Here is a 21,941-nt window from a genome sequence, read left to right on the forward strand (position 1 = left end):
CCTGGTGCACTGTACTAGGGTCTGACAGGTAAACCAAACCAACCAATCATGGAATCACAAATTCATGCATCAATTTACCATAGGGAGCACTTGCACTGTGGCACTGGACAGCAGTGGCACAGTGCCCTGAGCATCTAACACCAGCAAAAACACATGAGGCACCAGAAAAAATGGAAGGGAGACCCACGCCAAGGTGCCAGGTCTAACACTGAGAATGTTAGGAAGCGTCTGGTTGACCTGCCTTTTGGTGGGGTGCTTTTGTTTAACACCCATGCGGATGCCGCCATTCAGCGGCTCCTTGCGTGGTTCCGTCCTCCTCCCCCTCCGTAATCTTGGCTTGTCGGTCCTATGTTGCTTTATGGGAGGCGTTATCCCACCCTTTTTTCGGGGGTCTAGTGGTTAGGTTTGACCGTGTGTGTATTCTGTGTGGGTTGGCGTGCCTTCGGGGTCCTTGGGTTGTCCCCTTTGTACTGTTGGCTGCTGGTACAGCCCCTTTGGCTTTTGTGGTTCTTTGATTGTTGGTACACCCGTATGTGTCCTCAGGTTGGGCCTTCTGTATGTCTTTTGTTTGGCTGATTGGCAAACCGTCTATGGTTCTATCTGCAGGTCCTTTATGTTCTTGTCCTCTGCTGCGGGATTTTTCCGTAAGAGGTGTTCCCATGTTTTCTTGGGACGTATCCTACCCTATGTGGGGTACTTGTAGCTATTGCATAGCTCTGTCCTGCGAAGGTATGGTCGTCTCTTTTGTCTTTTCTGGGCGCAGCTTGCGCTGCTCCAGGTTCTGTCATTCTCAGTGTTCGCTACATTGCTCGACCAGTCTGGCATGCTGTCTACGGTGTTATGTTGTGGCGTTTCCGCCTTCCTGTCCGGCGTATCCGCCTAGTCCTCTGTCTGGTGCTCCAGGGGGGCTAGGTTTCTCCTGGTTTTCCTGTGTTCTGATTGACAGCTTGGGTCTGTCCTCCGTGTCTCTCCTCTCTCTCTTCTGGCTGGTCCCACTTCTCTTCATGGGTCGGTATGTGTCAGACTTGCCTTACTATAAAGACAATTCCCTCAGGAGCAGATGACCTTGCCCCAAATCCTACCTGCCGAAGCCTGCGACAGGTGATAACAACTGTCACAAACTTCAGCTCAGGGGAAAGGGGAAGTGGAAGACAAAACAAGAGAGACTGCCTCCTGACTCTGGTCGCTCTCCTAACTTCAAGTCTTGGAAGGGGAGTCACCTGCAAGAGAAACACAAACATAAACTTGCCCAAAGTCCTTATTTACTACACCTGCTCTCTCTCTCTCTCATATGCACCTATTTACCTGTGTCACTTCTGAGGCTAGCTCCTCTCTGTAATGTTTTGTCAATTGTGAATAAATCTGATTTACTGGAAGAACCCTGTTTTACGACTTGAATATTATTCTTATCTTTCGAAAGTCTTTCTTTTATATATACATATATATTTTATCAAGCCTTGGTTCTTCCAAGAGAAAAAATTAAGTTCTTTTCAAACTCCAAAAGTTCCAATTGTCTCTTTGGTTCTTTGACTGTTCTGTCCTTTCTCACTAAATAGTCTTGGTCTCATATAGTGTAAGGTTAAACAATTATATCCTTACTGGTGAATTCTTCTTGACTGGAAACGCGATCTTTTTAAACCACAAGAACACGCTTACTTGAAATTCAGAGCTCTTCTCTTCACAGAAGCTGCTCCCTTGAGATTTTCTTCTCTTCACCAATTCTCTCCAACTTGCACTCCGGTACTCTGAACTGGAACAGCTGCTCTTGCTTCACGAAATAATATTCTGCTAAAGGAATTATGGAAAGCTTTTATACACTGGCATTGTCAGGAAACAACAATTATAGCCTTTTCTACTTCCCTACTGAAGTCTCATAGTTGCGTAAAATAACTCTCTCTGAGTAACTCTGAGCTGACACGAAGCGCTGAGGTAAACACTCCTGTCAGGGATTTCACGTCCGTTGAAGTGCGCCGCGCGATCTTCGCGCATGCGCGTTAGCCCTTCAGAAGTGTCTCAGCGAAGCGCAACTAGACCGCGCACCACTACAGGAAGTGGGCACGGCCGAGTAACGATTCCCAGCAAGGGAATGCTTCAGTTCACACATCACAGCGCGCAGGAAGGTTCTCCAACGTAGGTACTTGCCTGCAGGTATTTTAACCGAGGTATGACCTTTCTGGTTATTACAATTCCTTGCATAAACGCAAGAGTTCCTGACAGTGTGTGTTTATAGAACGATTCTCCTTTGGGGATTGTTCTGAATTTCCCTGGCCTCTACCCTCGGCTTGCGCCTGGTTTGTTCTAGGTGCACTGCTCCATGGTATTGTCCGCTGCCGGCTGTGCACGACTGCTCGTTCTGGTCTACTGCCGTGGCCCTTAGTGTGTTCTCTTGTGCCCCTGCCTCTTGTTCTGCTGGGGCTTTGCGCACCTGTGCCTTTCTTCTTACGCCTGAGCTTCTTGGCTGTGGAGCCGTTCCTGCTTTGTCTGCTTCCTGCGACTGATGCCTTTTCAGCTGTCCTCTATCGCTGTGTGTTTTCCTACGGCGGGCTCTGCCTCCGGTTCTACCTCTTCTCCCTGGAGTTGGTGTGGTTCTTTTCCTCATGGGTGCTTCTCTGTGGCTGCCTGTCCCTACAAGGGTTTGTGGCAGTTGTCCCTTGGATAGGCTTGGGGGTCTCCTAGTCTTCCCTTCGCCTTGTTCTTGCTTACTTCTGCTTGGTAGGGGCTGGGCTGCCCTTCATGTCCCCGTGACACGTTCCCTGCTGGGGCCCTTTGTTTCTTCCCTACTGGGGAGGTTCTCTCTCAGGCCCTCCTCCCCTCTGGGTATGGCTAGGGTATCTATTCTACATTAAGGAATCTGTGGCTAGTAGTCTCTATCAGATGTACAAGTTACTTACCTTCGGTAACAATGTATCTGGTAGAGACGATTCTAGCTGCAGATTCCTTCACGGCCCTCCCTTCCTCCCCGTTCTGCGAGGACCTTCAGTTTGTTTTCTGCACTCGCCTCCCTCTGGGTGGCTTGTCTTCTGTGGGTGTCCGCTTTGTTTCCTCCCGGACAGGATGCTTCGTTCTGCTTGATTGTTCCACCCCTTCCCTTATGATACGTGGTTGGTTGGTTCATGTGTGCTTCTGCATCCCTCCACCCTGGTTTTTTTCTCCAGTGTAGGGGCCTAATTTTATTCTTCTCCCTTTTACTTGCTTGGGGTTTCTGATTCCTTTGCAGTCCTCTACGTTGTTTTTTAAATTTTTTTGCCTGTACCTCGGCCTTTTCGCTCCTTTCAAGGGGGTACGGCCCTCCTTGAGGGTGTCTTCTGGGGGTTAATTGCTGTTACTCCTTTGTTCCGGGCTTTTGCCCTTCACTATTGTGGATTGCAGTCTCTCCCTCTTCCTCTCCCTCTCTCTCTCTCTCTCTCTCTCTCTCTCTCTCTCTCTCTCTCTCTCTCTCTCTCTCTCTCTCTCTCTCTCTCTCTCTCTCTCTCTCTCTCTCTCTCTCTCTCTCTCTCTCTCTCTCTCTCTCTCTCTCTCTCTCTCTCTCTCTCTCTCTCTCTCTCTCTCTCTCTCCCTCCCTCCCTCCCTCCCTCCCTCCCTCCCTCCCTCCCTCCCTCCCTCCCTCCCTCCAGGGAGGATGTCACCTTAGCTTGCAAGCGTGTTCCTCAGAGTGGTGCTCTGCTCTTTCACTGCTATGGCTTTCACTGCTATGGCTTTTTGTACCTTAGTGCTTGGCACTTATCCAACTGGTGCTGTTCCTCACCTTTCGTTTCTCTCTTTTCTGTTTCACTGATTTTTCGCACACTGTTCACATACTCTCCACAGTTTTGTTTGTGATGGCTCCGCGTTGTGGCACGAAAAAGTTCTCCGAAAAAAACTGATGTCAGCGTGCAGGGGTGGGGCTTATGTGACCTCACTGATGTCACGCCCGCGGACGACGCCAGGGCGGAGTCACGTGGTACTGCCCCCCGGCGCGCAGAGATGCTGAGGCAAAGAAAGTTTTCCGGTTCCAGTCTCATGCCTGGGGATAATTCTATGTTAAGGAATCTGCGGCTACAATCGTCTCTACCAGATACATCGTTACCGAAGGTAAGAAACTTGTACATCACCTCATAGTTGGTGGCCATACACCTACCCCCCCATAGTCACCTTAAAGGCCTCCCATAAGACCCCAGCTGAGGTGTAATCTGAGTGTATATAAGCCTGTAAGTGGGCTAAATTAGTCTGTGGAGAAGCGGATTCCATAGCTTGCTTTACAAGGCCTTTCCAAGACGACTCTGTCAGTTTATTAAGGGCGATAGAGGAGGTAACTTATTCTGGCTTAAAACCTTACTGATACCTGCAATTTTCAGTATGGAGTTAGAATCAACTAATGATTGCAATTCATTATATATATATATATATATAATCAGTGACTTTTCTATGGCATTATGCCAAAGCCCTTCACCTGGAGCTCCCTGCAGCGGCCGTGAGAACTAACCTCCTCACCGAGGTGCTTCAACCGCCAATAAGCTCTTCGGAGCCTCTACTGCAGTTCAATGAGGCACTCACTGACGTTCTGATGGGCACCTGATCCAAGCCCTCCACAGTCACTCCTGTGAACCGGAACGTGGCCCAGCGCCACCGCCCTGCTCCGGGCGACCCCAGCTTTCAGTGCACCCCACCGCTGAGAGTCTGGTTATCCAGGCCTCTACTTCCCAGACCGCCTTCCCGTCCGCTCCTCCGGATCGGGAATCCAAAAGGTTGGAACAGTTTGGGAAGAAACTGTTTTCCTCCCTCAGTTTGGGGTTGCGGTCCATTAATACCGCGTGCCTTTTGGACCGTTACACCCGCTCCTTGTGGGATACGGTGGCGGACGTGCTGCCCCAGTGTCCGGAGGCGGCCCGGACACGGCTCGCCCAGGTTCTTGCTGAGGGCCGGGATACAGCACGGTACTCCATTCGATGTGGGCTTCACACCGTGGACTCGTTAGGTAGGATGATTACGACGACAGTGGCGATTCGCCGCCACGCCTGGCTGAGATCCACAAATTTCTCTGGGGATGTCCAGAGCACTCTCATGGACATGCCCTTCGATGTCGGGGGATCACTTGCAACTTCTGCAGGAGGAAGTTACGGCCCTCTTGGCCAAGGGGACAATCGAGCATGTTCCTGGCCCAGAAGTAGGTCGGAGTTGTTACTCCCACTACTTTCTGGTTCCCAAGAAGGGCAAAGGGGGCCTACGCCCTATCTTGGACCTCAGGAGCGTCAACGATTTCCTCCGGAAGGAGAAGTTCAAGATGCTTACCTTGCTCAGGTTCTGGCTGCCCTAGACCCTGGAGAATGGATGGTAGTGCTGGACTTGCAGGACGCTTATTTCCACATCTCGTCCTGCCGGCCCACCGGCGTTACCTGCGGTTCACGATAGGCCACAAGCACTTTCAGTTTACCGTGCTCCCCTTCGGCCTCACCAGTGCCCCTCGGATGTTCACAAAAGTGATGGCGATGGTCACAGCTCATCTGCGCAGATTAGGGTTGCCAGTCTTCCCCTATCTCGACGACTGGTTGTTGAAGGCGGGCTCGCCCCAGGCAGTCGTCTCCCACCTCCAGACTACGGCCGACCTCCTGCATTTGCGGGGTTTCTCTATCAACGTGCCAAAGTCGCATCTGAGTCCCTCCCAGAAGCTTCTTTTCATTGGAGCGGTTCTGGACTATCCTCCAGAACAGCGGGTTTGGGATATTCAGGCTCGGATTCCGATCTTTCAGCCTTTATCCCGAGTTTCGGTCAGGATGGTCCTGCGGCTGCTGGGTCTAATGGCCTCCTGCATCCTGCTGGTACATCACACCAGGTGACGGATGCGGGCTCTGCAGTGGGACCTGAAGTTCCAGTGGGCCTGTCCGACCACGTCCTTATCTCGGAGGGCACTGCAAGATAGTTGCAGTGGTGGCTCACGGACCGCGATTGGGTCAGTGGCAGATCCCTCTCCCTACCCCAACCGGAGCACGTAGTGGTGACGGATGCGTCCCTCCTGGGATGGGGGGGCCACATGGGAGAGGCGGAGATCAGAGGCCTCTGGTCTCCGGCGGAGTCCCTGCTCCGGCTTGCACTGAAGGCATTCCTTTCCTCTGTACAGGGAAGTGTAGTGCAGGTGTTCACGGACAACACCACCGCCATGTGGTATTGCAACAAATAGGGCGGGGTGGGGTTGTGGACCCTTTGTCAGGAGGCTCTGCGCCTCTGGACATGGCTGGAACATCAGGGCATCACCTTGGTGGTTCAACACCTGGCAGGCTCTCTGAAAGCCAGGGCGGACGAACTCAGCCGCCGGTGCATGATGGATCACGAGTGGCGTCTGAACCCGGACGTGGTGCAAGGCCTCTTTCGGCAGTTGGGAGAGCCTTGGTTAGATCTATTCGCCAATATAGAGAACGCACAATGTCATCAGTTCTGCGCGTTGGAATTTCCAAGGCGGCACTCGCTCGGAGACGCTTTTCGTTGCGAGTGGAGTTGCGGTCTGTTGTACGCCTTTCCGCCTATACCACTTCTGCCCAGAGTGCTGAAGAAGATCAGGCGCGACCGGGCCCAAGTCATCCTTATGGCTCCGGATTGGGCATGAAGATACTGGTATCCCGGGCTACTCAGTCTGTCAATCAATCCCCCGATTCGACTGCCTCTTCAGGAGGACCTTCTGTCGCAGCAGCAGGGGACGGTCCTCCACCCGAACCTGTCCAGCCTCCACCTCCATGAGTGGAGATTGAGCGGCGACAGTTGATGCCATTGTACTTGCCTCCTGAAGTCTGTGATGTCATTCTGGCAGCCAGGCGTCCCTCCACTAAAACGGTATACGCCTACAGGTGGAACAAATTTGTGGCATGGTGCACAGCAAAGGCTGTGGATCCCCTTTCCGCCCCTCTTTCTGAAGTTCTCCTCTTTCTTCTTTCCATGGCCCAGCAGGGCTCTGCTCTGGGCACCCTCAAGGGATATCTTTCAGCTGTTTCTGTCTTCTTACGGCTTCCTGATCAGTATTCTCTTTTCAAGTCCCCTGTTGTTGCTAGATTCTTTAAAGGCATTACTCACATGTTTCCTCCTGTCCCTTTCGTAATGCCTCAGTGGGACTTGAACCTGGTGTTAACCTATCTGATGTGCACTCCTTTCGAGCCCCTTCATAATTGTCCTCTTCGTCTTCTGACTCTTAAGACTGCTTTCCTGGTTGCCATCACCTCTGCCAGAAGAGTGAGTGAGCTCCAGGCTCTTTCTTCTAAACCGCCTTTCCTCTCTGTCCATCCGGACAAGGTTGTTCTCAGGACTCGTCCTTCCTTTCTCCCTAAGGTGGTTTCTGCCTTTCACATCGGCCAGTCTGTTACATTTCCCACCATCTTTCCGCATCCCTCGAAAGAGGAAGAGCGGCTCCACCGTCTGGACCCAAAACGTGAGCTCTCCTTCTATCTGGACCACACGAAACAGTTCCGGGTGGACGACCAACTCTTTGTTGGCTACGTGGGCGCTAAGAAGGGGCGGGCGGTGCACAAGCAAACCATCTCTCGGTGGGTCGTTTTGTGTATTAAGGCCTGTTATTCCTTGGCTAAGAAGGAACCTCCTGTGGGGCTGAGGGCCCATTCCACTCAGGCCACAGTGGCTACTACTGCCCTGGGATGGGGAGTCCCTCTGCAGGACATTCGTCAGGCAGCATCGTGTGCCTCGCTGCACACGTTTGCCAAACATTACTGCCTGGACACCCAAGCCCGGAGAGACGGCTTCTTTGGCCGTTCCGTTCTCCAGGACTTCCTGGTGTGATCTTGGTTTGCAGACCCACCACCGGGGTTGGTATTGCTGGGGTATCTATTCTAAGGTAAGGAATCTAACTAACGTGTTTCTTTCAGATGAACAAGTTACTTACCTTCGGTAACAATATATCTGTAAGAAACATTAGTTAGTTAGATTACTTACCACCCCACCCATCCTCCCCGTTCTGCAAACTGATATCTAGGGTTAAGGTCATCCCTTTCAGGGCCCTAGATTCATGGCACCAGTGTCGGTTTCTTGCATGGCTCTGCGTTCCTGGCGCGGAAAGCTATGTACAAGAACTGACGTCAGCGCACGAGGCTGGCATCTAAGTACTCCGACGACGTCATCCCGGCAGGCACGACGCCGACGACGGACGCAGAGCCGCAGACGACGCCTAGCGACGCGCAAGGGTATTGGTGACGAAAAATCTTTCCGGATCCAGCCTGACGCCTGGGGATATTCTAAGGTAAGGAATCTAACTAACTAATGTTTCTTACAGCTATATCGTTACCGAAGGTAAGTAACTTGTTCTTTAGGGCTAATGAAGTTAAGGCAAACTCCAGCCGAATTTACGAGGAGAAGAACGGCGAAGGCCAATTAATGACTTGATGTTTTTTAATGTAAAGGTTTTCCTGCTCGATTACCATTTTATCGCTAAAAGCCATGGACGCAATGAGACAGTATGACTTTGGTTCAAATTTCAGGCCTTTCTTGTAAATTGGATGGATTAAGGCAGCTTTCCAAGATGGAGGAGTTTGGCCTGACGGTGAAACAAACAAAAACAGTTTACTTATACCTTCTGCCCAAAGATTCAGGTTGACTTTCACTATGTCAATGGGAATCCTGTTGGGCCTGGCGGCCTTAGATGAACGTGACTTCTTTATTAACCCTAATGTTTCTTTGGTTGTAATTGTAAACTCTTTTTTCAGCATGCAGGTATGGGGTATGAAAAAGTAGTTATCTTGTTGTATATGTCATTAATAAACAACTCCCATTTGTCAAATGGGATAAAATGATCAGTTGCAGGGCAGCAAGACCCAAGCATATGGCCGATGAGGGACCAAAAACACTTAGATTGATTTCATTTAATTGCAAGATGCAGGCTCGCCCATGCTGCACCTTGTTGGGTGAATCGGAACTCCTGAACTTCCTTCCAATAGCTTTTATAAACTCTTTTATATGTGAACCTCAAAGCATAGAGATCCAGTGTGATTAATTTTGCCTGGGCGGGATAACAACCCATAATTAAATGGGAAGCCTTCCCTCTGCCTCAAGACTAGTCAGCACCCGATTTGGACCTTGTGACATTAGGGTTTCATGGACAAGAGCCATTCCCAGCATGCTTGGTTTCTTGTCCTGGGCCAATCCCCAATTACCATGGACAGTCCAATGCTCCTCGACCCATGCCAGGATGTCACATAATGATAAATAGAGTCGAACAGCCCTTAGATGTATGGATGTTTAGATGGTGCATGGAAAACGTGAGGCGTGTTCTAGGTTGTCTGACTTCAAGAAAAGCAGTAGCATTTTATAATAAAACAACTTTTTTGTGTTTTTTGCTCTTGCATTAGAGTCATTTTTTCAATGTTATCTTTTTTTATTTTCATTTCAGGGTGTGGTTCCGCAAGATCTTCCACCTTGGATGAAGTTTCTGCATGGCAAGTTGGCAAATCCATCAACGCCTTTAAACATTCGTCTCTTTATAGCAAAGCTTGTTGTTAATTCAGAGGAAGTAAGTTATATTTCTTTAACATATCATTCTAGTATTTTTTTCTTAAAACAGTGAAGTAAGAATTTGAAAACAATGATGGAAAAAAATAAAACCTGTCATATACACGTATGTTTCAATGCCCAGTATAGACCGTTTCAAATTAAATAGTACATTCTTCTGTATCTTACAGCACTTACTCCTACAATCATTTTTTTATTTCAGTGCAACGTTCAAAAAAGCCAAATCAGGTTGTTAGAAATCATATTATTTTGGCAACTCAAATTAGTAATCCACATTTGAGTGTAGAGAATATCTAAAACAATATAGTCACCGGAGACCTGATGAGCTAAAACATATTGCGTTTCTTTCTTTATTTTGACTTTATCAGAATTTAATAGTTCTGCAACGCCCGGCTTCTCTTTATTCCAAATTCATGGGATTCCTGCTTGAGAGACGAGAAGCTTATTGTGAGTCCAGGATCGTACACTGCATCCTTACTGCTTGTCCTTCTCCTAACCCTTATACCATATCCTCATTCTTCACCTTATATTGCAATATTCCATAGCTCATGGCACAACTGTTACATTTGCCAAGGCCTCTTGTTTGGTCATTTCTGAGACCTAAAGAGCTAGAATTCAGGAAGTGTATGTTCGAGGCATATGAGCTGCAGATTGTACACTTCGCATAGGTCGCCATCTGGTGTTGGGCCCGGATGTTTGCAGTTTGTTTTTCTTCTTGGACAGTCTTTGGAAGTCACGAGTTTGGTGACTCCTCCTTCGGTCCGTACTGCGCATGGGCTTCGGCTCCATCCTCAGATTGTTTTTTTCCGCCATCGGGCTCGGATGTGATACTTCGTGCTCCGGCTTCGAACTTCTACGGTTCCAGCCTCGACGGAAAATCCTCGATTCTTCGAGTTCCTTCATCATCTTCATCTCTCGAAGCGGCACTTTTCTCCATCCCGTACATCGACACCGGCCTTCGGGCCCTCCGCGACTCCGGTCCCGGCCGATGGAAAGGACTCCGTTCAAAAAGTGCCCAAAATGTGGGTCTAAATTTCCCCACACCGACCTCCATCAGGTGTGTAACCTTTGCCTCTCTCCGGAACACGAGGCTAGAGACTGCCCCGCCTGCAAGTCTTTTCGATCGAAGAAGACCATCCGAGATCGAAGAGCTCAACGCACCATGGTGCACTCATCCTCGGCAGCTCCACCGGACATCTTCGGAGACGACGCCGAAGCTTCGGGGCAAACACACACCGAGCAGGAGGAAGACGTCGTCAGCGCTTCCGAGGCCGACGACTCCGACGTGGAGGACGTTACACCAGCGCAGCGGGCCGTGAGTACTATGCCCCCTCCCACCCCCGCGCCGAAAACCAAAGAGACTCAGGTTACTCCCTCGCCTGCCGGCCTGGGCAAAACCAAAACCAAAACTTCGATCACCCCACCTTCGGGCCCGGTGTCGAAGCACCCAAAGTCTCATGGCAGCTCGGGATCGAGCCAGCCGACACCCGGTGCCGAAAAACAGCATCCGGCACCGAAGACTGCAAAATCCAGCTCGACTCCGAAACCACCGGTGCCGAAGCCTGGACACTCGGCGCCGACCAAACACAAACACAAATCTGTCGGCACCGACGCTCCGGCGCCGAAACATCATTCGACGCCGAAACACCCGGAGACCTCAAAAAAGCCATGGCGCACACAGACCATCGAAACCCCCGGTTCCGAAATCACCGGTGCCGACAGACGACTCGACACCGTTGGCTCTGTTTACACCAGACCCTTTACAAAAGACTTTGTCCAAAGATCCAAAGACTGGGCTTTTGACTTTAACTACCAAGAAAAGACGCCTTGATGCTCCGGCTCCTCCTCCTCCACCCAAAAGGAAGGACTCTGCTACTTCTCCCCTCAGAGTGCCCTCCCCACCACCGCCTCCCCTACCCACTCCACCTCCTCCTCCGCCACCTTTACCTCACTACGATCCGGCCCCATCCCCAGATCCGGATGATGGGGATCCGGACAATTACCCGGCGGACGCCCCAATGGATCCCACTCCACCAGGGACCCCAGATCCATGGGAGGATTACAATAACCCTGATATACCCAATGTACCTCAGGACGACCTATACCCATCAAGGCCGTCTCCTCCAGAGGACTCCTTAGGGTTTCATCATTTAGTGCAGAGAGCAGCACACTACCATGGGGTGGACATGCACAGTGAACCAGTAGAAGAAGACTTCCTACTGGATACATTTGATATACAAGACAAATCTACTTCCATTTTACCCATGCTTAAGGGTGTCACCAAGCACGCTACAGAGGTGTTCAAAGACCCTGTCAGAGCCAGAGTACTGAACCCTAGAATAGAGAAGAAGTACAAGGCGGCACCCACAGACCCTGCTTACATCAAGGGCCCTGCTCCCCTAGATTCCCTAGTTGTCTCCACAGCTAGAAAGCGGGCTAACTCCCAATCCTCAGGAGATGCCCCACCGCCAGACAAAGAATCTAAACTTCTGGACGCGTCTGGTAAACGCACCGCCTCCCAAGCTGCAAACATGTGGCGCATTGCAAACACACAAGCACTGCTTGCGCGATATGATAGAGCACACTATGACGAACTAGAGGCTCTTATGCAGCACCTTCCAGAAAAATACAAGCACAAGGCTCATGACCTCATACAGGAGGGTAAACTAATCACAAACACCTCCATTAAGTGTGCCCTCGATGCAGCCGACACTGCTTCTAGGGCCATAAATACCAGTGTCCTGCTTCGTCGCCACGCCTGGCTCAGGATCTCAGGGTTCAAACCTGAAGTCCAGGCATCCATACTCAATCACCCCTTTGACCAGGAAACACTCTTTGGGCCAAAGGTAGACGAAGCGCTCGAAAAGATGAAGAAAGACACAGACACAGCAAAGTCTATGGGGGCACTCCAAACACAAGCCTCCAAACGTTCCTTTCGACGCTCGTCCTTTCGTGGCACAGGTAGAGGCTCCTCCACCGATAACGCCTCTACCTCCTACAAGTCCCCTCCTCAAAATACCTTTTCAAAGGGCAATCAGAGAGGTGGTTACAGGGGTAACAACAATAAGGGCAGGGGCAAAACCAACAACACCCGTTCTGCCACCCCCCCCGCACAATGACTCCCCTCCGCTCCCCCCAGACCATTCCACTCCGGTCGGGGGCAGACTACAAAACTTTATCCACGTATGGCAGTCCATAACATCGGACAAATGGGTGACCCAAATCATTCGGTCAGGGTACTGTCTAGAGCTAACATCTACCCCACCCAATATCCCACCAAGGCACCGTCCAATGTCTCAAGAACATTCCACACTGCTCAAACAAGAGGTACTTTCACTCCTGCAAAAACATGCTATAGAGCAGGTCCCCGTCAACCAACGAAATCTAGGGGTCTACTCTCTATATTTCTTAATACCAAAGAGAGACGAGACCCTCAGACCCATTCTGGACCTCCGGCCTCTAAATGCCTACATACACTCAGACCATTTTCACATGGTCACTCTACAACAAGTCCTCCCACTCCTCTGCCAGGGAGACTTTCTCACAACCTTGGATCTGAAAGACGCATACTTTCACATTCCAATACACCCCTCTCACAGGAAATACCTCAGGTTCGTGGTGGACGGGCAACATTACCAATTCACGGTTCTCCCCTTCGGGGTCACCACCGCACCACGGGTGTTTACCAAATGCCTAGCAGTAGTAGCAGCACACCTCAGACGTCAACATATTCACGTCTTCCCTTACCTAGACGACTGGCTGATAAAAGCCGCGTCCTACGACCAATGTGTGCAGCATACAAACAGCACCATCCAACTGCTCCACCAGCTAGGCTTCACGGTGAACTACCAAAAGTCCCACCTCATACCATCTCACACAAAGCAATACCTCGGGGCCACTATAGACACCTCCAAGGGTATTGCCTATCCAAACTCAGCCAGAATCACAAGCATTCAAGCCTTACGCAAAACATTCCTTCCTCAGCACTCTCTTCCAGCAAGAGTGTTTATGAAGCTCATAGGAATGATGGCGTCTTGCATTTTCATAGTGCCCCATGCAAGACTCCACATGCGTCCACTTCAAGAGTGCCTAGCACAACAGTGGAACCAGGCCCAGGGTCAGCTGACGGATCTGGTGTTGGTGGACGGCCGCACACATCACTCTCTGCAGTGGTGGAACACCACAAACCTTTCCAAAGGGCGGCCGTTCCTGGACCCGGTTCCTCAAGTGACTCTAACAGCGGACGCATCGCTCTCCGGCTGGGGAGCGCACCTTCTACACCTCACCATGCAAGGTCTATGGACGCCACAGCAAAAATCGCTCCACATCAACCATCTGGAGCTCTTGGCGATCTTTCTAGCCCTAAAATCTTTCCAAAAACAGATTTCGGGCAAAGCAGTCCTCATCCGCACAGACAATATGACTGCAATGTATTATATCCAAAAACAGGGGGGGACACACTCTCCCCAGCTCTCCCGCTTAGCCCAGAGCATATGGAGATGGGCAATTCCTCAAAACATCTTTCTCCTGGCACAGCACGTTCCAGGCGTACAAAACACCATGGCAGATCTGCTCAGCAGACAAACGCAACAAATACACGAATGGGAACTGCATCCACAAGTTCTTCACCCATTCTTCCAACAGTGGGGGCATCCTCAGATAGACCTCTTCGCCACCCACGAAAACAAAAAATGCCCAAGCTTCGCCGCCAGATACCCACACCCATTGTCCAAGGGCAATGCGATATGGATGAACTGGTCAGGCAGATTTGCATACGCCTTTCCACCTCTCCCACTAATTCCATTAGTGGTCAGGAAGCTACAACAGCACTCCCTCACACTCATTCTGGTAGCTCCGACGTGGGCCAGGCAGCCGTGGTACACCACGCTACTACAACTGTCAGTGGTACCACAGCAAAAACTGCATCTATCCCCATGCCTCCTAACCCAGAACCATGGAGAAATCAGGCACCCGGACCCAGCTCAGCTCAACCTGGCGATCTGGCTCCTGAAATCCTAGAATTCGGATACCTTAACCTTCCCCCTGATTGTATGAACATCATCATGGAAGCCAGACGTCCTACCACTAGAGCATGCTATGCCGCAAAGTGGAAAAGATTTGTAATTTACTGCCGTAACAATACAATCAACCCTCTAGATGCATCCATACAGCACATCATATGCTATCTGCTCCATCTTCACAGGTGTAACCTGGCATATTCATCTATACGCCTACACCTAGCAGCGATCGCTGCTTATCTACAAAACAGGCAGCATTTATCACTCTTCAGAGTGCCCGCTATTAAAGCCTTCATGGAAGGCCTTAAACGAGTAATTCCTCCCAGGGCACCACCTTCCCCTGTATGGAATCTAAATTTAGTTCTTACACGACTAATGGGTCCGCCCTTCGAACCAATGCACAAATGTGAGCTACAGTTTCTCACCTGGAAAACAGCTTTCCTTGTAGCTATCACTTCCCTTAGAAGGGTTGGTGAAATACAAGCGTTCACCATACAGGAACCCTACATACAAATGCATCACAGCAAGGTCATACTTCGCACAAATCCGAAGTTTCTGCCCAAAGTCATTTCCCCCTTCCACCTCAATCAATCAGTGGAATTACCTGTCTTCTTCTCGCAACCCCAATCTGTTGCAGAAAGGGCCTTACACACACTTGATGTAAAAAGGGCGTTACTATACTACATACAAAGAACGCAACCCTTCAGGAAGACTAAACAATTGTTCGTTTCCTTCTCTCCACCACATAAAGGCAACCCCATTTCAAAATCAGGGATAGCTAGGTGGATTGTAAAATGCATACAAATTTGCTATCAAAAGGCAAAGAGAACATTATCTGTTCCCCCTAATGCCCACTCTACAAGAAAGTTAGGGGCTTCTATGGCTTTTCTAGGGAATATACCCTTAGATGACATCTGCAAGGCAGCCACATGGTCTACACCGCACACCTTCACAAAACACTACTGTGTAGATGTGCATTCCAAGCAGCAAGCTAGGGTGGGCCAGGCTGTACTAAAGACACTTTTTCAAACAGCTGCAACGGATACCGGTGGTCGCCGCTAAGGTTGGGTACTGCTATATAATCTATGCTAAGTGTACAATCTGCAGCTCATATGCCTCGAACGGAATATGCTACTTACCAGTATGCATCTGTTCTTGGCATGTAGAGCTGCAGAGTTGTACACGCCCACCCGCCTCCCCGGCTACCTGTATCCGTTCCAGTACATCTTATTTAGATACAACACATGGGTTTCTCACTGTTATTACTACGCTCCATCATTTCCCTGTTGGCGAAAAACAATCTGAGGATGGAGCCGAAGCCCATGCGCAGTACGGACCGAAGGAGGAGTCACCAAACTCGTGACTTCCAAAGACTGTCCAAGAAGAAAAACAAACTGCAAACATCCGGGCCCAACACCAGATGGCGACCTATGCTAAGTGTACAACTCTGCAGCTCTACATGCCAAGAAGAGATGCATACTGGTAAGTAGCATATTCCTTACTTCAAATCTAGAAATGTTATAAGCAACTGGAAAACCTAAAGAATTACAGTGAAAAGGTAAGTAGTCAGATTTGTGCCATTGAACTTTGGAGAACAGTATTGCTCTTTGATTTCCGTCTCCTAATTAGGCCTACAGAAAAGTTCATAATGATTGTTTTTCTCTTCCGAATCCTTTTGCATTGCACTGTTTCTTTACACATTCTCATGACCCCCTCCCTCTTGCTGAAACCATTTCCAGTAATAAAGTCGAATGCTTTTGATGGATGATTCTGCAGATTAAAAATCTTTTTTAATGTACACAAGTGTTGATTTGGACCAAAACAATGTTTCTTATTTAAATGGATGCCATACGATTCATGATTATTCGTAAGAGCAGTTGTGTTTATTATCACCGGAAGTGATAGAACTGACTTTCACCTCAATATAGATGGTACAACCTTCCCTTTGATGCCCTTTTCTGTTTTCCACATGTCATGTACGCCAAGAAAACACAACTTTATTACCTTTACATCTCAAGAATTTGTCCTCCTTTATGCCTGGCATTCTTCAAGAATAGAGGACCCATATTTTGACAACCATTTCCCCAAATACATTGTGTGTCTGGGTTTAAATATGGCATCTGAAGAGTAGGAACTTTTTTGATAGTTGCTGTTTCTTTTCTTTTTATGCTGGTCCTACTTGCTACATCTATCCAAGGGGCTTAAACCTCGCTTCAGTGTACATATAAATTCATTCATCAAATTTCTTGTGCTCTTGCACTACAGGAAAGCCAGTCTCAGACCTGAGCACATCTGTTTGGGGGCATACATGAAGCATCAATATAAACTTGGCATGAACATTTGCCACAGATCCAGAATGAGCAGCCATATGACAAATAGTGAGGTGTTGTACGGTTCATCCTTCAGCTGTTGGTGAATAAGCCACAGCATTTTTTTCAGAAAGACTTGTGTAGGAAAGTGCCCCCCACCTTTTGCCTGACAACTGATGCAACCTGACTTGTGACCTGGGTCCCAGCCAATCAGGTTCCCAGGGCCTCTGTTCTTTCCCTAGTCTGTAGCTTTGTATCCACAATTGGCGCACAGGGCACTGTGACCAGGGAATGCCTCTAAGGGCTGCAGGACCTATTCCGCCACCCTTTAAGGCCCTACACTTTAACACACACACACTGCCACTGCAGGCTACGTGTTTTGGTGCAGAGAAAAGTGTAGAGTCGACATGGCACACATCCCTGTGTACCATGCTTGGAATCCACTGCCTGAGGCATAGGTAAGTCACCCCTCTAGTAGGGCGCACTAGCCTTAAGGAGAGGGTACAGAGGCATGAGCCTTGTACCCCTACAGTGTCTATGTCAACTCTTAGACATTATAAGTGTAGTGAACCCATAAAGAGTATATGGTCTGAGAGTTGGTCATTCTAAAGTCCACAGCTCCTTAATGACTTTACTAAAAACTGGCAAGTTTGGTAGAAGACTTCTCAGCCCATTAAACCCACACTGATGCCAGTGTGGGATTTAATGTAGAAAGCACTCAGAGGGCATCTTAGCGATGCCCCCTGAAAATCAACCAGCCCTGGAGTGGTTCCTGAATGGCTGCCCGCCATTTGCCACCACCAGAACGGTTTCTGGACCCCTGGGTAGAGAACCTTCACTCACTGGGTCCAATAACGAAGCCCATGCTGGGCAGAGGTGTCATGCCTCCTCCTCCAGGATGGGCTGGGTCCACGAAAGGGGAAGCTTCAAAGGTCTGCCGCCTTTGGAAGCTGTCCCTGCCTTTTGCTGCCCCCAGCAACTGACTCCCACCGGTTCTGGCCCCCACTTTGGGTGGGAGAATCAGCAGGAAAACCAATCTAGGAAGAGAGGTGTACCCACCTTTGCCAACCTCACCCCTCATGAAGGGGAGGGGAGGTGAAGCACACATCTCAGTCTCCTCCATCTTGAGATGAGGGGACTCAGCCAAGTAGGGAGAGGCTCATGCCCTCTCCCCTTGGAGGGTGGCATAATAGGGGGTGTACCCACCCCAAGGAAGAGACCTATTGTTGCTGACCTGCACACCACTTTAATGCCCCTAAATTTAGTAATTAGGGCAACCCTGAACCTTGCCTCCTCAGATTCGAGGAAGAAGGACCGAAGAGCCATGCTGACCCAGGAAGAAAAGGACACCTACTGCTTTGGCCCCAGCCCTAACGGCCTGTCGCAACTTTGACCTGCCTACAGCAAGAATCCCGCCGTGTCCAGCAGCCCCCAAGGGCCTGCCCTGCACTCACCTTACAGACTCTGTCTCCCGTGAGCATCGGTTTTGCACAACAAAGACTTCAAGACCAGAACCCGGATCCAGGCGGCTCCATGGTTCTGCACCATTCTACACCTGATGCCCGCTGCCCGAGTTCGAATGGCCCAACCCCACGAGGAGGTCCCCCAATGATCCTGACCTGGGAACCGGTGATCCCCGATCCCCCTCAAGCTTCAAGTCAACACCTGCTGCCTCAACCTGAAGGCCCCCCGACCGCGAACAGAGCTGGTAAGAAGATCTGACGCCAAAAGACACCCCTGCACCCTATGCCCCACTGCCTTGGCTGGCCCAACCGATGGTGTCCAGGCATCCCCCAAGAACTCAACTTCCCTCTCCAGCTGGTGGTTACCTTCAGGAAGCCTCCCTAACTGAGCCTCCAGCATCTTTTCTGAACCTGAGATCTCCATTGGAATCCATAGGGTCCCCGATGCCTTCTTGGCACTCTGCATATGGCCGCCCCTGTGCCGCTAGTGGTGCAACTTTTGTGCTCATTGATTGCCCCTGCAATGCTGATCTTAAACCTAGGATCTTTACTCCCACACCCGAGTGGCCTGCTCATGAGCATGCCCCAGACCGAAGGCCCCCTTAGCACCATTGGCTAACGTTGGACCCCAGCACTCTGCACCAGGCCGCCCCAATGTTGCTTGTGGTGCAAATTGAGTGCCTACCGAGACCTTGGGGAACCTTGGCCCTAACCCACAAAATTCCCACTCGTAAACTGTTTACTTCCCTGAGAACCATTAATCCTTTTTCTCCCATATGAACCAATGTCACGGGTTTTGTCCGTGAAAATGTTCTCATTGAACTTTTGCATGAAAGAAAAAGTAACTATACTGCGAACCTAAAAAAGTCTTACTTGCCTTGTATTGTGGGATCCCCGGTGTGGTATCTAGGCATACAACCCTGAGTAGTCGATGTAATCCAAAAGTAATCTAAAAGTATTCCAAAAGTAGGCACACTATACCTTACTTTGGTATAGTATATACAGAGCCAGCTTCCTACAATAAGAGACGCTCTTCTCAAGGCCTTAGTTTTTCAATACCAGGGGTCAGTTCTCATTGTGGCTCTGCGCTCTGGCCCTGGAAAGTCGCCAAAGTAACTGACGGCACCTATATAGGTACTGTGCATGTTACTTTTGGCACAGAGGATGCAGAGCCGAATAATGCCACCTACTCGCGGCCAGAGGCACTGCTCAAAAATCTTCAAGATCCACTCAGACACCTGGAGATATTGTAAGGTAAGGATTCTGGGGCTAGATAGCGTCTCTATCAGATAAGGCATTACTAAAGGTAAGTAACTTGTTCTTTTGGGCTGTAAGTGGGATGAAAAAGTGGGAGGTCCCAGAAAGGGGTGTGGCCTATATCATTAAGTGCGTGGCCTAAACATATAAACTAAAATTCCCATAGAGTGCCACCCTGTGCATAAATCAGCACAGAATCTCAACCGCAACAGGTATATATGACCATTGCTCTGTGTGCTTTGCAGGGAGGCCGAGGACTGGGTTACCATGTATTCTGAACAACTTCTTGACTCCCTGACAGGTAATGAGGAAAACTCATACTGCCTTCAGCCACAATTCAATCATTATAAACACCTGAATGCGAGGGCTAACCTGCTGGTGAAATCCAGTGGGGAATTCTCCCAAACCCGTGGGGCCTGAAGGTACTCTGGAGGGCCTGGCCACTCAAATATGAGGTAACTTCTTGAATTTTAGTGACGACGATCGCCGGTTGCAGCTCCGCAAACCATTCCGAGACGTCCGGCGCAACCGGGATCTTGAGCTTTGCTGGGTTGTCTGACATCTGCCGTTGAGGAACTTGGGGGATAGCTCCCTCTGCGCCTGTGGATGTATTGTGTGGCAGTCTTCACAGGTATTGGAGTCATGCTCAGGCTCCAAGCACTACAAACACACTAAGTGGGGGTCTGTTACAGACATCAGTCTGTGACAGTCGTCACAAGGCTAGAAATCATCTGGTTTCTTGTATGACATTCTCACACCAGGAGAGAAATCTCTCAAAAAGAGTCGATAAAAGTCAGCAAAAAGGCCAGTCATAATCTGACTGAGGGTAGGTCAGACCGGTTCAACGACTTCTAGTTCCGAAAGCAAAGAGCTGAAATCAGCATACTGGGGTAGCATCTGTAGGAAGCTGGACTTCTTTGCAGATGTCCCCCCCCACTTTATGGCCCTAATTTGAACTACTAGATTCTGTTATTTTTTTACTCTGATAGTGCACTGAAGCCTGCTAACTAGGCTCAAGTGCCTGTGTTCTTTCCCTATAACAAACACCAATTGAATTGTAACCCAATTGGCAAGGACTTTAGCACCCTTGTAAGTCCTTGATAAATGATACCTATGGTTCCCAGGGCATGGGTACTAAACAGGGTCTCTGTGGGCTGCAGCAGAACAACTGCATGCAGATTGCCTCTTCAGGATGCATCAAAGGGCGAAAATCCTTCTGATAACATGACATTGCACACCTCTGTGCCATGCCCACAGGCACTGCATATACTATATGTATAACGTCCACAGAACGTTTTCCGGAGGGAGGGAGTCAAAATTTTAATGTCATCCATCCTCCAAAATGATGTGTGCCAGGTGGGGCACAAGAAGCAGGCTGCATATGTTCCCTTACACCATAGGTTTGTTGTGCCACAGCCATCTCATTCTTTTGTGGCCTTTGATAGATATCACACCTTATAGCAGTTGGCAAAGAAAAAAGCAGAGCTGAAGGCAGGAGCAGCTCCTGGCCGAAGATTAAAAAGCACAGTCATGCAAAGGGTTGAGAAACCTGATGCAAAAGTGGAATAGAAGGATTAAGCTGCTATTGTCCGATTAGCAGTTTCTAATCTGTTTCTATGTCACCACTGTTGAATGCACCACATTGTTCATACACACATGATCAAGGCACTATAACTGAATTATAAAAAAAAGAAACTGTAGAATCTACATTTGGTATAAACGAATGACAATTAATATATATGACAAATGTATTTATTTTGGAAATGTAGTAATTTAAATATATTAAAATGAACAAAATCAAATGTATTAACTTAAATAAAATAACAACGGTTCTCCTCCAAATTGGGAAAATAAAACATAAACTTAGCCTGGATAACTGTTGCAGATTAGGAACTGCAAACATCTACACTCTTGCTGAAATCGCATTCTTCAATGAGTAGTTGTATTCAGTTTTTGTTCACTGGTTATTGATCTTGAAAAAGGAACAGTAAACGTCTGTAGTCTTGTGCAAATTTATCAATTACTTTTTCAATCAGCTGTTCGTTTCCATCAATTTTTGCTCGATGTATGCTCATCATGCAAAAACCCGATAGGCGATCATCTGCCATTGTCGAAATCAACCAGATTGTCACCCTTCTCATTGTGCTGAAAGATCTTTCCACTCTGCAAGTGGTCACTGGTTAAGTGAGTGCAATGAGAATTGTTTGTTGGACTGATGGAAATAAATCTGTGTGGTTTAGCAAATCTGGAAATCCACTGTTAAACTGCTCATCCTTCATTGACCAGATCTCAAACCATGTGACTGCTTTCGGCTTCCAGGTTTGCAATGTCGTAATTTTTTCCTGATGCTTGTAAAATGGCATTTGTATTGGTTAAGTGTCATGTGTTTTGGTTAATGTGAGGCCCAATTTTTTCTT

The 21,941-nt window shown here is 49.0% G+C and overlaps 1 protein-coding gene across 3 annotated transcripts in view; it reads left to right on the top strand.

Annotated features, from left to right (window-relative positions):
- The window catches only part of PRKDC (protein kinase, DNA-activated, catalytic subunit), a 2,754,228-nt gene that overhangs the window by 1,233,434 nt on the left and 1,498,853 nt on the right, over nt 1–21,941 (top strand). For all 3 annotated transcript variants that reach the window (XM_085605657.1, XM_085605658.1, XM_085605659.1), the window contains one exon: nt 9,359–9,478. In XM_085605657.1, the coding sequence (XP_085461783.1) occupies nt 9,359–9,478 (120 nt within the window). The remainder of the gene's footprint in view (nt 1–9,358; nt 9,479–21,941) is intronic.

This window comes from Triturus cristatus, chromosome 5_1, assembly GCF_964204655.1.
Source record: "Triturus cristatus chromosome 5_1, aTriCri1.1, whole genome shotgun sequence".
Taxonomy (NCBI): domain Eukaryota; kingdom Metazoa; phylum Chordata; class Amphibia; order Caudata; family Salamandridae; genus Triturus; species Triturus cristatus.